At 39.9% G+C, this 17,899-nt stretch overlaps 1 protein-coding gene across 1 annotated transcript; it reads left to right on the top strand.

Annotated features, from left to right (window-relative positions):
* Positions 1-8,294: 8,294 nt before the first annotated feature.
* Positions 8,295-16,968, top strand: LOC309584706 (protein FAM240B-like; the record flags this gene model as incomplete). Its single annotated transcript, XM_082300890.1, has 3 exons — positions 8,295-8,331; positions 15,476-15,620; positions 16,890-16,968. Exons 2-3 carry the CDS (start codon positions 15,481-15,483, stop codon positions 16,966-16,968), a joined length of 219 nt encoding a protein of 72 aa, XP_082157016.1. The 5' UTR covers positions 8,295-8,331; positions 15,476-15,480.
* Between the last annotated feature and the right edge of the window lie 931 nt (positions 16,969-17,899).

Raw genomic sequence — 17,899 nt, 5'->3', positions numbered from 1 at the left:
TGTTGTCCTGATCAGAAGTGAAAATGACACAAATGATGACAAGAATAATCTTCCCTCGACAAAAAATTTCTAAACACAGGGGGAAAGCAAAAAATATATTTCCTCCTGCTGCTTAGGTCTCATTTCAGACATAAATAACCTTTAAATACTTAAAAGTTCCTAATTTTGCTGATTCATTTAATGAAATTATTAACTCTTCTGCAAACCTGGCAGAAGAAGGTTGTCCTTATCCTCTGTTGTCTGATGGAATCATAGAATCTTAGAATACTTTGTGTTGGAGGGGATCTTGAAAGCCATCTAATCCCATGCCCCTGCAGTGACATCTTTCACTAGATCAGGTTGCTCAGAGCCCTGTCCAACCAGACCTTGAATGTTTCCAGGGATAGGTCATCTGCCATGTACCTGGGCAATGAGTTCCTACGTTTCACTAACCGCATCATAAAAATAATCCTCCTTGCATTTAGTTTGAATATATGCTCTTTCAGTTTAAAACCATTACCCCTTTACCTACCACAACTGGTCCTACTAAAAAGGCATTAAGGTAGATGACATCAATTACACTTCTCCTGTCCACTGATGGAGTCACTCCATCACAGAAGGCCACTGGGTCAGTCAGGAAGGACTTTCCGTTGATGAAGTCTTGCTGGTTGCCTTGAATCACCTCCCCATTCTCCATGTGCCTAAGCATAGCTTCTAGGAGGATCTGTTCCATGATCTTCCCAGGCACAGAGATGATGCTGACAGGTCAGTAGCTCCCAGGGTCTTCCTTTCTACCTGTTTTAAAGACACATGCACTGTCTCCCTTCTACCAGTTACCTGGAACTCCACCAGTCTACCACTACTTTTAAAATATCATGGAGTGGCTTGGTGGCTACCTCAGCTAATTTGCTCAGGACTCTGGGATACTTCATGTCAGGTCCCAAAAACTAAAGTACGTTCAGGTTCCTCAGGTTCTCATGAACCTGAGCCTTACGCACAAAAGGACTTTGCTCCCCCAGTCCCTGTCTTGAAGTCCACTTGTCGCAGAGGTGTGGGAAGAGACATGGTCATTAAAAACTGAGGCAAGAAAGTTACTGAGTATGTCAGCTGTCTCCTCATCTGTTACTCATTTGCCAGTGATGCCAGTCCTGTCAGGATCAGATCCATCCAGACTTGTAGCTAGAATAATAAAAGATAGGCTGGTCTCTTCTGTCAAAAACATTCTTGGGCCACCTCCTGGCAGCTTTTCCCCATATCTATGTGCTTCATCCATCAAGATCCATAAACCTACACTGTGCAGACACCAAGGTGCTGAAGAGTGGCAGTTGACACAAGAAGGCCATAATCACAGGTCAGGAACAGGGCATTTAGTGACCATCACCCACACCTGTCCACTAGCATTTCTGTGTACACGAGGAAGGGGAAGGAAGACAAGATGACAGTCCAGGGAGCAGAGCTAAGTATGGGGATGTGCTTTGAGAACACACCTACACACTGACATGGCTCTGAAGAATTTTTTGGGCATATTCAATCTTGTACTCAATTGCCAGAAAGAAAGATTATTTCTGGGTAAACCAATTCTAAATCAACTTTATCATAGGTCAAACTTATACTGAAGAAATTTTGTATTCAAGTTAAAGACTTCATAAAATACATTCTGTGAAGGATCATTTAGTAATCACTAGGGATATAATAGCTCCTTGCATGAATTTAGTTGAAATATATGACACACGAAACATTTTAAAATTTTATCATCCATATATGTACATACAACAGACAAAGAATTTATTCTGTTCATGTTCAGAAAAATGTTCTTAACTGATGCAACATATTATTTCCTTTTTTTTGTCGCATTTAAAGTTACTGTGGTCCTCTTTCAACAACTATGAACAAAAGATTCAATTTCTGATACAAAATATTAGTTAAGCATTTAAATCCATTCTTAGGAAGTGGTCTAATTGGCCATAGCAGTCACACTGTTTATCATCTAATCTAGTTTGCATTAACTATATACTTAATGCAAAGGAAAAGAAAGAAAAAAACTCCCAAAATTTCTATTGGCTTCCATCCCTCCTGAAAGTTTGGCTATTTCACAGGTGGCAGATCTGTGTCTCCAAGCTGGTCACATAGCAGGTCTTAGCAAGTAAACAATCAGAACTTTTTCAGGGCTGCTGTTGCTAAAATCTGCTGCTGTGTAATGGCCCAGGCTACTCCTTGCTCTCATGTAGCTACATGATCTTAATCTGCCACAATTTAGGTTTTATTTAACACATACCTGGTACCCTTGTAATCTTGCAGCAATCTTTGCTCACTGAGGACTGTATTAGCAAGAGACTTTTATAATGGCAGGTTCTGGGAGCTAATGGTCATTTTGGGTCTCAGTGTTTACAAGAAACATGTTGGCGACAACCTTTCATATCTGGATTGAGTGCAAGAGTTAAATCAGATTTCTTTCTGAAGCACACAAAAGACAGAATAGGCCCTCAGATCTCACATTACTGTTCAAATTCTAAAGCCAGCCAGAATAAAGTCTGGTCTGTTTTTCTAATGCAGATACAGTCTTAAGAGGAGCCAAGAAGCAGCAAAAGGCAGCCTGCTTATCATCTCAGTTAACTGACTTGGTAAACCCTGAGATGCAGATCCTTTCCCTCTGATACACTGGTAGAAGCAAAGTGAGTACATCTGAGTACATCTATGCTTGGTTCTGAGTAGAGTTTGAGTTAGGTTAAAACTGGAGTTCAGCAGGTGCACAGCGGGGGTACAGCTACACTGTCCTTGAGATATTCACAAAGAAACTGCAACCACAGATTCATCCATGACCATAAAAATCACTTTTTAAAGCCTTTCTCATCCTTCTTCTTACCTTACTTTCTTCCCAAGTAAAAGAGTTCAAAATCATCCAAAGATAATTTGAGCTTCCATAGAGAAGCTGGTGAAGTAGCATTTGTCTCTATGAGAGGTACAGAATGCTCAAACATTTAAGATCTATGGGATATTAAAAGAAGACAAAAAGTCTTACAATTAACATGCTGCTCTAAATTTCTGCTTCCCTATCATCAAAGTATCTGACATTATCCCATGGAAATTCATACAAATACCAGAGTCCCTGTGGACCTTCATTAACTTTTTAGCAGCAAGTTTGATGTCTCCAACAGCTCCAGTTCAACCCATTTAACTTTTTCTAACTGAAGCACCTAAAGTTTAGCTATATATGAACTATAATGCTATAAACAAAGCCATAAGATACTGAATTACTCCACTGAGACACTGTTTCTCTCCATGACTTTTACACTCCAAACTCCACTCAAACAGTAGGTACACTGGAGCAGGATCTGCATTGGCTGATTTTAATACAGGATCAAAAACCTCTTTCCTGCACTCATTAAACTGATGCCTGAGGGTGTCTAAAGCAATTTTATTCCTGACTCCAGTGTCATAATAAGATGGAAAAAATCCATGTCAAAATTGCAGGCAAATTCAACACATCATAGAAGCCTTTCTGGACAGGTTACTATAGGAGTTCATTTGGACTGGAAGGTAATGTCAAACACACAGAAATGCTAGGACAGAGCAGGTGACACCAGCAGCCTTTTCCTTCCTTTGCAGCAAAATTCTCCCCTGCAGTGCACAGAGCCAGGCTAATTACACTTCCATGGGGAAGCATCTGTGTATCTAGCAGCTTCAGTGTGCAAATTTCAGCTTGATGCAATTTGAAGTGCTTGAAAACTTTACAGTCCTGGAAAAAATAGAATCGCAGAAAGGCTGCAGGCAGGCAACTAACAAGAGAATTAGGAAAAGCAACTATTGGATCTTACATCTCTAATTTTTCTGATTGAACAAACACAATATCATGATTACAATAAACACCGAGCAGCCTCTGTAAATGTTTTAGCTGTCATGTAACTGGTGCCAGTAAGAAGTTTCATTCAGCTAATAAAATGTGTAAACTCTTCAGTCTGCTACTTTGCTGACCTTGAGATTATCCCATAAGAGGTGTTTATAAAGAAAATAGTTGTGTGTCATAGGCATGGATGATGTGAGGTACACATCATTGAGAATGTACTCAGAGTAAAAATCCAGATAAGATAGAAGGTATTCTTGTAAGCAAAGTGGAAATCCAGCTCTTGATTATTTCGGTGTTATTTAAACAAGTCCCCACCACCCAATTCAAGGTTTGGCCCAAGAGACAAAAAATGAGTTTACAGACATCAGTGAAATTAAGTGACCCTTTCAGTTATCCAGTCATGACAATTTTTTTCATATACTTTAGACCAACATTCAGTGTCATATCCAGCAGGCAGGACTAAAACATTTTAAGCAGGTGTGTTTTCTCCAGATGTACTCTCAGAGATGCCAACACAACATAGCAGGGTTCAAATCAATTCATGTGCAATGGGGGACAGGGAAACACTGTGCCTCCGGCACAGTATTGGCTGCAGGACAGTCCATCAAGGAAAATCCTGCCTGCTCTTTCACTCTGCAGTATTAGGTCTACTAAAGAACTACTGGTGGTTTTCCAAGGCAGGTTTTAAAAACATCACACTGCAAATATTTACAGAAGCATGAAAACCAGTTAACAATCAGCTTTCTTGGGAAGGTAGTGTATTGGGTTTGTGTGGCCAGGTTTTGGTAGCAGGGAAGGATACAGGGATGCCTTCTATAAGAAGTTCTATGACCAGAAAAGCCAATCCCTGGCAGCTTCGAAGATGAATGTGTCACTGGCCAAGGCTGGGCCAATTAGAAATGGTGGTAACACTCTGAGATAACATACTTAAGGCAAAAAACTTATTGTGCAGGATTAATTGTGTCCAGAGAAGAGCAGAGTGAGAATATGTGAGAGGAACAGCCCTGCAAACACCAAAGTCAGTGTATAAGGAGGCGCAGGAGATGCTCCAGGTGCTGGAGCTGAGATCCCTCTGCACCCCATGGTGAAGCAGCTGTGACCCTACAGCTTATGGAGGTCTGTGGGGATGCAGAGATCCACCTGCAGCCCATGGAGGAGACCCACGTCAGGGCAGGTGGATGCTGGAGAGGAGGCTGTGAACCCACAGGAGACCTTTGCTGGAGCACGCTCCTGGCAGACCTGTGGAGAGAGCAGCCCAGACTGGAGCAGGTTTTCTGGCAGGACCTGTGACCCTGTGGCCTGTCCTTGAAGGACTGCAGCCTGTGATCCACGTTGGAGCAGTTTCTGGAGGACTGTTGTCCATGGGACAGACTCACACTGGAGAAATACACGGAGAATTCTCTCCTGTGGGAAGGACCCCACACTGGGGCAGGGGAAGGACTTTTCTCCCTGAACAGCAGCAGGAACATGTGATGAACTGACTGTAATCCCCATTCCCCATCTCCCCATGTTGCTGGAGGGGAGGAGGTAGAGCTCATGAAGAAGGGAGGAGTAGGGGAAATGTGTTTTTAAGATTAATTTACTCTCATCGTCCTGCTCTGATTTTGTGGGTAATAAATTCAGTTAATATCCCCAATTCAAGTCTGTTTTACCTGTGATGCTATTGATGAGTGATCTCTTCTGGTCCTTATCTCAGCTCATGAATCTTCATTATACTTTGTCTCCCCTGTCCTTTTGTGAAGGAGAGTGATAGAGAGGCTTTGGTGGGAATCTCTGGAATCCATACATGGTCCGACCACTACAGATAGACACCTAAACTGATCAGACTCTTACTTTCCATCTAAGTAATCTGCTCCATTCTTGAATTTGTGAAGTTTGGAGAGGGCTGCTAAAACTGCTGTGACCTGTGCTGCTCCTGGACCAATGAGGACATAGTCCAGCAGTGACAGAAATCCTTCTTCATGACTTTCTAACTGCCATTGCATCAATCCAGAACAAGAAGGATGTGAATACCAGGTGCACCGTGAATACCAACAAGTGCATGGTACAGTAGCTGCTTAAAGCTCTCTCCAGATTTTATTTTCTCTAGCATCAAAGAGAAAAGAAGCATGAGATGTTTACTTAATTGGCAAGATTCTGTGAAATGTCTTCTCCTTTCACCTCCTCTACTTTCACATCAGATCTAAGAATAGCCACACAGTGAAGGGGCCAGGCTGACAAAATATAGACTAAATGTACCAGGATTATTTGTGCTAGAGTAGGAGCTGACTGCTACTTTTATTTCCAACTCTCCCACATGTGAACAACAGCACACAATCAGAAAACCAAGACAGAATTTGATTCCTGCAGACAAGTAACACCTCAGGTCCCCCAAAGGTTTACATTCCATCAATTATTTTGTAGATTCTTCTGTGGTCTCTGCTGACAACACCACGGAGGTGTTTAGAAAAACTTTTGCAAAGTAGAGATGAGAGCTGTTATACAAGCAGTTTCTGGTAAGCAGCTCTGAGATTTGCTTATGAAGTAAATAATGGCTGAGGTACACAAACAGCCTGAATAGTTTTCAGGCTGCATATAAGAGCTTAGTTGACAGCTGCCCTGCTTTTGAGAGTGAACTATGTCTTTCCAGTCACCTGCCACCTGACCTTTTTTTCAGACATGGGTAGCGCAGCAGAGTACTAGTTCTGTCCAGGATTTCTGGATGCACCACTTGTCTTGCACAAGAGGTCACTGTGAATGCACAGATGAAATGTTCATTGTAAAGACAGCCAGCAAGTATAATAAACAATGTACCTAATCTATGGCAGATGACCAGAGCGTGTGCAATGTCTTATCACATTTTGGCTGTCCTTTACAAAGGGCATCTAAACTGCACAAATGCCAATGCATCTAGAGAATATCTGACCAGAAACACATGTTTTGGTCTGATGAAGCCTGGACGCTGAAGTTTCCTCCTAAAATTTTGTCTTTGCAAAGTTTACAGAAGTTATTGCCTACATTATAACATTAAAACAAACCCTCAAATTCATTGCAAATTTAGCTAGATGTGTTTAGTAAGAAGGGAATGTTACTCAGGCTCTGAGTCAAATGGCAAGAAAGCAGTTCTGTTGTTCTGCAACACCATGGGGGTTAGCACCACTGCTGTATCAAGCCTGGGATTAAACTTCTTTTTATAATACCATATTATTTTAGTATTCACCCAGCAGATTTTATTTGTTTGTGATTTCTAAAGCCAGCCAGAATCTGAGCTGGTTTTCTAAATATAGAGTAATCAACTTTACCTATGACATGTTGTTGTTTCTTATTCTCAATGCCACATACGTATAATGGTTCTAAAGCTCTGAGACCACAATACCATTGTTATCATAGGTGTCAAGGGAAGAGTTGATTTCTGTGTTCTCGTATGATATAAGGTGGAATGACACACTGGGGAAAGTTATTAGGTACTGTTTCTAAGGAGTTAGTAAGTACTGTTTCATCAAATCAGAATGAATTGACCAGGTTTTGGAAATAGCTGGAATTTTCCTTTACAGAGAAAGTCTGCTGCTGCTAGGTTTTGCACAGGGTTTTTCTGCTTTAAAGGAAACTGCAGAAAAAATAAATAAGTAAATATGGACTACAGAAAGCATCCATCTAATGGCTGCTGCTTTTGCTACGTGGGGTCTGAAAAATTACAACAAAGGAAGCTTAAAATAATCTGAAGTTGTACAAGAACTGCTTAAACCAGCAGTCACATATGGTATATTAGCAATGCAGATGGATTTAATGAAAACTGAGATAAGTGCATGCATCTGTCACCAGCCAAACCTACAAAACATTTTCCTCAGAAAATGAAATGTAATGATATAAGCATTCATCTGTAATAGAGTTATAACAACTCCAAATGGTAAAACTAGTGCTGCTTTAACGCATTCTGTCAACCATAGCTAACTATACAGACAATTCCTATGACAATTGCCTTGAAGAGAACAGATTATGTGATAGGCCATAATCAAGCACACGTCCTTAGATTAACAACTCCAAAGTACCGCATACTTCTGTAAGTCACCCTGTAATGCAAAACCAAGTGTGGTTTGTCACACCATTTCAGCCCCCATTGCAGCTAAGACAATATTGTGGAATTTTTCAAGCTTCATGGGAAGATTATTAAAATGGATAACACTACCAGGCATTTTAAAGAAAATTCTCATCACTTGCCAAGTCATGCTCTTTGAGGTATCTGCCAGTGTGGGAGGGATGTATGCTCTCAAGGGGGCCTGTGTTTCACGGTCATCTCAGGCAGGGGGCTGCAAAGTTCATTAAATGATTTTATCTTGCTGCTGGTTCTGATCAAAATAGCCTTGATACGATGAAGGATTTATATTACCCCCACTTCAAATAAAAAGTACCGAGGGATGCATTTCATTACTGCCCTGTGACACTGGAGAAGCCACGGCTGCAGTGGTAATATTCCTCGTTTGTTTGTGTCACACAGAGAATTTATTTGCAAGAAGAGTCCTGCTCCAAAGGTAAGGAAGTATTTGTTTTTTGTAGTGAGTTTTCCCTAATTATGTCAACAAGAAATGTGTCTGTTCGCTAACTTTAATTCTCGCAAAAGTATATTCTAGGAAAGATGAGAGTGTGAGGAAAATGCCAGGGAAGAGTGCCCAGTTTAGTGGAATTCTAAGGAAGCAGAGTAGCATTGATGCAGAAAAAATATTTAGAGATAATTTCCATGTCACAATCCTGAATAAAACACCAAGAGATGTGGCTGTACATTCTCATCTGGTGGGCTAAATGGTAGCCAAAGTTACATACACATACACACACTCATCTCTCAAAGGTTTTTTAACAGTGATCTGCTGCCGAGAGGCATTTTAATTCAATGGTAGACACCTTCTCATGAAACCAGGCAGGTTTTTCTTACATGTTTTCTCTGAACTGGATGATCTAATAAAGAATATGATCCCTGGGCAAAATTTATTTCTTTGATCCTAGACCATCGAGTCTTCCTGTACTCAAAAATTAAGCAACAAAGGAAAGTGCATTCAAGATCCTTGACTAAAAAATATTAATTTATTCTATATACTTGATCTTAAGAATTCTGTAGTAGTTCATAGGAGCAGGCTTCAAATGTATCCAGCAGTGGGGAAAGTCTAATGATCAGAAACAATATTTGATCTCATGAGCAAGCTACAGCCACTTTAAATATGCCTTAGATACTGAAAATTAAAAGCCAATAAAAGTCGAACAAATCTATAGAAAGCTCAGGAAAAACATTTGGACATCCTGTATTGCGCGTCACTTATGAATACCTGTTTGCTTAATGGTCTCCTCTGTGCAACTGACACAATAGTCCTGTTTGTGTGTGCCAGTGGCAGGATGTGTGGGAATGCAGGCAGCCACCACAGAGAGCCAGATGCAGAGAGTGGGAAAACCGGGACAGCAGAGGGGTGAAGAGAAGATTATCCAGGGATAGTTTAGTGATATCTGCATGACTGCAGTTTTGGGCACCACAATGTAAAAAAAGACATTAAGTTATTAAAGAACATCCAAAGGAGGGCAACAAGGGTTGTGAGGTGTCTGAAGGAGAAGCAGCTGAGGTCACCTGGTCTGTTCAGCCTGGAGGAGAGGAGACTGAGGACAGACCTCATTGCAGTCTCCATCTTCCTCATGAGTGTAAGAGGAGGGGCAGACACTGAACTCTTCACTCTTGTGACCAGTGATGCAACCCAAGGGAAGGGTATGAAGTTGTGTCAGGGGAAGTTTAAATTGGATATCAGGAAAAGTTTCTTCTCACAGAGGGTCTTTGGGCACTGGGACAGGATCCCCAGGGAAGTGGTCACAGCACCAGCCTGACAGAGTTCAAGAGCATCTGGATAATGCTCTCAGGCACACGGTGTGACCCTTGGGGATGGTGCTGTGAAGGATTGGGAGTTGGACTCAATGATCCTTGTGGGTCCCTTCCAACTCAGCTTATTCTATCACTCTATCAAACGCAGCTCCAGCAAGAACTGGAAAGAGATTTTCCAGATGGAACAGAACTAGGGAAACCAGCCAGAAAGGTGCTTGAAAGCACAGGTCCAAATCAGTCAGGTTAAGCTGGAGGGCTGGCATGGGAAATGAAGAGGGCAGGAGGAGAAACTCAACAGACATGATGGCAGAGAAGGGAAAAGCAAAGGGACCTTTCATGGAAGCCCTTGGCTGCAGACTGAGGGAGAAGAGACAGTGCAGAATGGAATAGCAAGCAGCAAAATATAAAAAACCAGGCATGGGAGCAGAACTAAGACAGTAACAAATGAATGGATGATCTGGAGGGAAATACAAGTATTGATTCCTCAAGTGTTTTGTTCAAAAGGTTTTAACAATTTTAATCTTCTGCCGGAGGATCGCTGAACCCTCTAGTACAGAAAAGCAAGACAGAGAATCAGTTGCTTCCAGTTTGATAATTCCATTGTTCAGGTGTCTGATATCCAGAGAAAAGTGAAAGTAGATGAGAAGAGCTGAAGCCCATCAGATGAGAAAGACAGAATGAAACACAGTGCATGGCATTCAAAGGCATTGATATTGACAGTCCAGCAGTATGACATGCAAAACCCGTGTAGATACCACAAGCCTCTTCTTAATTGTTTGTCATAAAGGTATTATATGAGCAGAGCTCCAAATTTTCTATCAGTGCAAAGCATTTGAAGAATAACTATTCTTATTAGAAAAAATAGGCTCAGATCCATCCGTTTTCACAGAAAAGAAATAAAGGATTGTGGGAATTAGGAAAAAGTATAATGGTTGAATGGAGACTGCTACATAGTGCTTGAGTGAAAACATTTTCAAATATTGAAACTGTCTAATCTGCCTGTAAGAAACAATCTGCTAGATGCACACCTGCAACTCCTACTACTATAACTCAGTCACATGTCAGTATGGTTGTCAGTTTCATAAAAAGAAAATTCCTGATACATGAAGCCCAATTAAATTGATTGAAATTTACACCCAGAGGAAAACCTCCTGACTGAACACACATTCTGGTAAGAGCATGTACTTCGAATTCTGCCAAACAAAGAAATACTGGTGGCAAAACAAATCACTTGCCTAGAATTCCCTCATTTCATAGCAAACTCCAGACCATAGTGTTTACAAAGGAAAAGTATAGATTGGTAGTCTGTAATGCCAAACTGCAGATGAAAATAAAACCTTACAGAATACATGGAAAGTCACACATCTTTGCTCATGATACACTAATGGATTTTTGGAAGAGACCAAGACAGTTAGGGACTTGGGTGCACCAGAAGACCATAGCAGCTTTCCCCATCCTCAGGCTGGTGCTCCAGATCATCTCCTCCCATAACTGCTGAGAAATGAGGCAGTAAGGAAGAAGCTGTGAAAAACGTCTCCTCCAAGTTGCTCACAAGTGTCTTAGGGCTCAACCCACTCATGAGATAAACTTCACTGTGCAACCTGCCACACAAACAAAAGGGTACAGGGGATTAGACTAAAGTGCTTTCTTCTGCCTCTAAAGAGTTTTAACCAGAATCTGGAGACCTAAGTTAGACTTGAAATGAACCTGCTTCTCCAGGCAGGATCTCAAAGGAAGCATCAGTCAGCCCTTTGAGATGAGAAGCAGAAGATGAATGACATATCCTAAACCCAAGGAAAAAGAAGGAAATCATGAATATGATCACTACTCCTATTTTCCAAAATCAAGACAGATTTCTGATTGTTTTTACATCAAACAGTACCATTAGCATAGATAGTATTCTCTCCTATACATATCATTCAATTTTTACTATTCAATGCATATATAATAACCATAGTCATAAAGCATGGTCCAAGTAAAGTCAGAATAATAAAATATTGTATTATTTCTAGGGAAATGCGTAACACCCTAAAAACTCTGACTAACTGTGCTTCATAAGAAACACAAGAAGGAGGAAAAATCGCTCTCCTGACTCATTTGATGCTTTGTAAATTTTAAAAATACATTTCATATAACAATGTGTTCTAACACAGGAATAACATCCACACTTTTCTTTGCATTCTTTCTTCTAGCTAAGAAACCTTTGACTGCCAATTCTCTCAGTGAAAAATTGTTTCTGGTGGTGGTAATGTTTTCTCATAGAAACAGTGAGTTTCAGCCTCAAACTATTGATTTTTGTTTTACAAAGAAGTCAAGATGTCACATCAAATTGATCTTACATTCCTCTCTTGTTCTACCAACATAATTTTTGAGTTCCAGCTAATAGTGTTATGTGTCACAGCTTCCCTAACTTTGTAAGACCTCCTTTAGCAAATTGAGACTACATAATAACAACCTGCTCTAAAATTATTAAATCTAAAAATAAGCGATCATCTTTATCATGTGTTTGATAAAGCCTTCCTAGAATTTATTGCGCTATTCCTTTCATTTGAGAGCACCTACATTTGTTCATTGGCTTGCAACCAGGGGTCTGTCAGAGAAGATTACCAGAAAGAGCCTCTCATTATTGTTCTCTAGAAAGATTGTCACTAGACGCTTAAGAAAAGCTTCATTTAGTCCTAGCTGTGGCAAGGCAGTTTAAGTCAGAACTAACTGTAAGATCTATAAAAGTGTATCACAACTGCCTATGTGCTTTAATAGTATAGTTCTGCCCACCTGTTGCGTTACAGTGAGATTGTTTATTCAAGCTGCTTTGGAGGCTGCTTCCATGGAATCTTTCCCATTCTTCTCTTCCCCTGTTAAATGAGGTCCCTTATCCTAACTGCTTTGAATGAGGCTTCAAGGCATGAAAATAAACTGTTTTCAGGTGATAACTGCTGCTGCAAAGTCATTATACAGGCTTAAGTCCTGTTACACTCCTCTGAAAAAGGCTGAAGCAGGAGAGAAAAATATGAGAGCTAGCAAAATGGTGATAGACTAAGTCTGATATCCCTGACTCCTCTCACACATTGAAGGTTCATAGTTTATGAAATGGATGGCTGGACAGAGGCGAATTTGAACATCTGTAAACAGGACGCATAAAGGCAAAAGAAACCAGGTGAGTTATTTCAGCAGAGGTATTGTGAAGTCCCTACAATCACCACGTGAACTGGCTCAAATAGATAATTCAAAATATAAGGTAATAGGGTGATTCTCCAGTTCAGAAAAGCAAATGCTGGGGTACTTACATTTTGGGTTTATCAAGGATCAGTAATGATGCAGAAACTCTGTGTTCAGTAACTGATACCTACTTGTACATATTTGAGTGCTCTCCAGCATTAGGGGAAACAAAAACAAAAAGAGTATTAAGAACTGAGGAACAGAAAAGTCAGCACCAGGATACCCATATGTTAACACAATATAAAAGGTTAGGAAAGAAGAACAACTTGAACAGTGCTCTTAGTGTACCTGATCAAGCAGTCACAATGAAAATACCACAGAATATAGACAGAGAATACCACTAATTTCTCTCCCTGCCCCACCTCACCCCCCCCCCAAAAAGAATAAGACACCCCCTGCCCAAAAACAGTAAAAGGTAATACTACACACACTTTGTGGTCTCAACAAGGTTCTAACATTCTTCTAAATACTGCCAGCACCAGATGTAAGGTGAATAGCAATGGAAACTACTTCTGAATATGTCTTTTATTTGCTTTAAGTTTTTTCTTTGTGATTTTTTTGCTGTGGGGGCAGGTGTTGGAAAGATACATCTATAAAATGCATTAAAGTCACTACCAAGAATGTATACAATCAAATCAGGAGGCAGAACATTAGAAACCAGTAAAGAATGTGTGTATTCTGAAAGTATACACTTGGGCTCAATTACACCTTTTGGCAACTAGTTCCATAATTTTGCCTCATTCAGGAGTGATATTTACCGTCATATATATATACATATATATATATATATATATATACAAAATGCACCCCCAGAATATTGGACAGGAATTCATAATAATTCATAAGGATGAAGCTATTATGCTTTGCTATCTCTTCTGATAAAGAAACCAGAAGACATTATTTCCTGGCAGTTTATGTTGGAGCCCCAGGTATACAGGGGAATTTTTCTTCCTGCACTCCAGAAAGAGTTATTCTTAGAGATTAAGTCCTAGGGTGGAAAGCCCATTAGTTTTACTTAGATGGCTTTTACCATATCTTTTTCATACCTTTGAAGATTAGTCCTAGTACACAAAAAGTTTAAAAGGGTAGTAACTGCCACCTGGGAAGAAATATTTGGGTTGTCATTGATATATATGTGGATATTTATAGAATACTTCTCTTTTATGAAAACATACACTTGTATAAAGTGAATTTTTGACCTGCAATTGGTTATCCCCTAGCACAGATGGAGGTGTTCAGCAATACTTGCAATTCACATTACAGACTAATGTCAACAATTATACATCCAGCTATAATTTGTTCAGGACAGGAAAATAAGCTCAGTAATTCTTTTCTGCAAGAGTCGGGCTCAAGTACTGTGCTTCTACCATTTGGAGGCCATGAGCTGATATATGAAGGTTTTACAGGGAACCACAGGGGAGTTACAGGGAAATCCTAGCAAAAACGGGACCTCTTCAAAAGGGCTGGTTTTGTCCTCTGCTCATGGAGTCTTAATAATGTGTCTGTCAATTTTTCACAGAACACAGCCAATTGTGTACAGATTATCAGCTCCCAGTTTCGTGTTTTCTTATGATGCCTGGCAGGGGAATGGCAGAAGTTTCTTCAAGCTTTGCCAAGCTAGCCTAGAGGGGCTTGTTTACTATCTCTCTGTGGCTGTGATTAAAATAAATTACAAATAATTTCCATTAATTCAAAAAATGTGTGAGAGAGCCCTAAATACTTGTTAAAAAAATAAATATTCTGTAAAATATTACAATGGCATGTTCATGCAAAAGCACATAGAAATTTGAAAGGCAGCATGGACACACTAATTTCATATTTAATGAAGTTCTGAAAGTAATGATACCATTTTCTGACTGCAATGTGGCGTAGAGGGAATTTAGTGTTAGCCCAAGAAGAGTCCTCATGAGGCAAATATTCTTTCCCTAGGATAAGATTCACTCCAGAATTTATTTTTAAGATGACATTAACCAAAGCTGAGAGTACAGCATTGTCACAGACATACAAATGTACTCAGTGAATTTGCTCTCTTTTGAAAATTGAAGAAGAGGGGATAATATTTAGTAAACAAGGTGGTTTTTGCAAGTCAGCAACTTAAGAAATTATGTACATAGTTTATATATATAAATTTTCTCCATTTCCAAATACAGCTAAGTGCTAGAATTATTAAAGACAAATTATCAGAACAATAACCACTTTAACATTTTAGAGACATGAAAATAATGAGGCCAAAAATCCCATTAGATACAGCAATTTTTAAATTTTTTTTTTATTTGTGAGTCCTAATTGCTAAATTACAGAATACAACAGTACTGTCCTGATTGTGAATGTAAATGTCACAGTCAGATGGAGGTGAGAGATATTTTAGGTACACAAGTAAGAATTCTAATCACTACAGATAGCAAATCCTCAAGTGTCAGAGCTAGGAAAGAAAAGCTTAAATGGTGAGTCATGCCCACAGTTATCCTGATCCTACTAAAAAAAGGACTGTGCGACCCTAACGCTGTGAAAATCTGAAACATCAAGAGTGTGCTTTAGCCAGTGAAAACAGATGAGGAACCAGTAACTTTTCATATGGTTGTTTCAAATTTGTCCTTTAGAGGAAATGAATAGCCAATATTTGCGTCATGAAGTGCGGGGTTGTGAAACCAGTGACCTGAGGAACTTCTGGGAAAAGACCATTGAACAGCAGACTCAGTATCTGCAATATGAAAAAGAACGTCAGCGAAGAAGCGCTCTGACAAAGTGGGTAATCTGCATCCGGAAAGGTTACTTGCGTTTGCACTGTAATTTTTTTGTTTTTTAAGTAATACCTGTACTTAAGTAATGCAATGAAACCTTAAAGTAATTTATGTTTATTGAAAATAATAAAGCTTTCCAAATTAGGATGCTAATGCTAATGTGTCTAAGATATGACTTCAAAGGATAAGAGAATAATTCACTCTTGTTCCATAAATGAGTCCAAAGCATCGGACTTTCTGAAGTTACAGGACAATATTTACCAGTGCAGACTTGTCTGTTCAGAGCAAAGCCAGCACAGATGTGTACCTGGCCCACATTCTTTCTCTGTAGCCTTGGTTACACAAGAAAATAGTTTGAATTACTTAAGATTGTTTAATTTGTGTCAGGCAAATCCATTATAAAGCAGATGGTCCAAGTACACTGACTAAGGCAACCACCATTCATAGCCACATCTACCTTATTCAGTCACATTCAGCTGGATCAGACACTGCGAGAGAGAGCAGTCACAGCAAGATCAGCACAGCTTTACTCTGCATGAACTCTCCATAAGTTGAGGGCATATGCGAAGATATACACTTTTGTTATTTATTATAGTTCTTTTGTCTTGAGATCATTCAGTGAGAAAGCAATTTTCCAAAGCCTTCCTCATATCTCTCTTTGCATTGATACTTGAAAATTAAGAGCAAGGATAGCCTTACATTACTAACCCTGGATGAAGGAATGCTGGGATTAGTCTCCAGCATGTTTTATCTGTTTATGACTAACCTAATCTCAATGTTACTACTTCTCAGTTGGGAAATTCCTCCCTCTTCTACTTGAGTAAGCTTTTCTGTGGTACCTAGATACTATCAAAAAGAAAACAAAGGGCCACGTATCACCAAAAGCTGCCTACTATGGGTCTAACAGAAGCTTCAGCGTGTGCAGTGTCTCCAAGACAAACAGGACAGAGGAGGCGGGAGACTGGGGAAGTGCTGGATGATGTGACCCAGCAGGTGGCAGCAGGCAATCTCCAGAGCAGGTGGCAAGTCACTCTGGCACACAGGCACTCGAGAGAGGGCACACTGGAGATGGAGATGAACCAAAAAGCTCAGGTGATCCCTCATTGGGATTTAAGAGCCAGTCCTGACGTGTCGTCCAACAAAGAGGGGGCAGGAAAATTTGCATGACTATTGGGAAAAAGCACCAAAGGGTATCATCATTCAAAAGATGAAGAGTATAAATCCATTACCTGTAAAAATATGGGGACAAGCTGATCCATGTTTCTGTCCCTAGGCTCAGAAATGAATGGATGGAGAGGCTGGAAAAACGGATAAAGATGTTGAGGACCCAACCTGAAGACCCATCCAGCTGAAGACCCCACACTCATTTCATGTTTGGGGGGAAAAGAAATTTGTTTTGTAAGAGGGATGCAAAAGCTGAAGTCAGTTTTACTTTGTAGCTTAAACGAGCTATAATTAATTAGCTGTCATTGTTAGAAGTTTCATATGTGAAATGTCAATTGTTGCTTTTAAGATTATGCATCTGTTTCTTCATTTGATGAATGGAGAATATAGTACTCTGAAGTATTTAACACTAATAAATCATGGTTCACTGACGTGTAGATGCCTGGAAAAAGAGTTTAGTTACACAGTTGTGCTCTGCAAAAGCATTTCCTCAACATTTCAGGTTTCTGTATAGACTGACTGTAATAGAATTAATTTAGACGGTTAAATGAATAGTAGAGATTTTAATTTTTTACACAATACAGACCAACTCAGATTAAGAAAGATGGCACATGCACAGTGCCACCACATCCAACATCACTAGTGAAGCCCAAACTGGTGGAAGCTACAGCTGCCATGTTAGAAGTCACCTGTGAAGTTGTTAACACATATATACTGATAAACAGCCTCTGTGAGACACCTGCAAGAGCTGCCTGATTAACTGACATCAACCCAGGCAACCCATATTAGCTAACTTGAGACATTATATCAGCATTGATAGAACAACTTTAAGCTTTGAGACTGTTCCTGGTACCTGATCTGGCTTATCTAGAGGTGAACTGATACTTATGTTTCATAGAGTAGCTTTCAGCACTTTCACAGCTGTCTGTCATCATGAATGAAAAGTGCATTTTTTCTTCTAGCACTTTTTCCGTCTAAGACCCACTATTTATTCCTTAAAGACCAGTACTTTCAGAATCTAGCAGTTTTCCTTGCCTAAATTTGTCATTAGTCAAAAATGTTTCTTGTTGCCCTCCTAATTCTTCGTTAGGAAATGTGGCATTTCCTCCAACAGTATCA

This window comes from Coloeus monedula, assembly GCF_965178545.1.
Source record: "Coloeus monedula genome assembly, chromosome: Z".
NCBI classification, from domain to species: domain Eukaryota; kingdom Metazoa; phylum Chordata; class Aves; order Passeriformes; family Corvidae; genus Coloeus; species Coloeus monedula.
The sequence above is the reverse complement of the archived record's forward strand: the minus strand, read 5'-3'. Positions and strand labels throughout refer to the sequence as shown.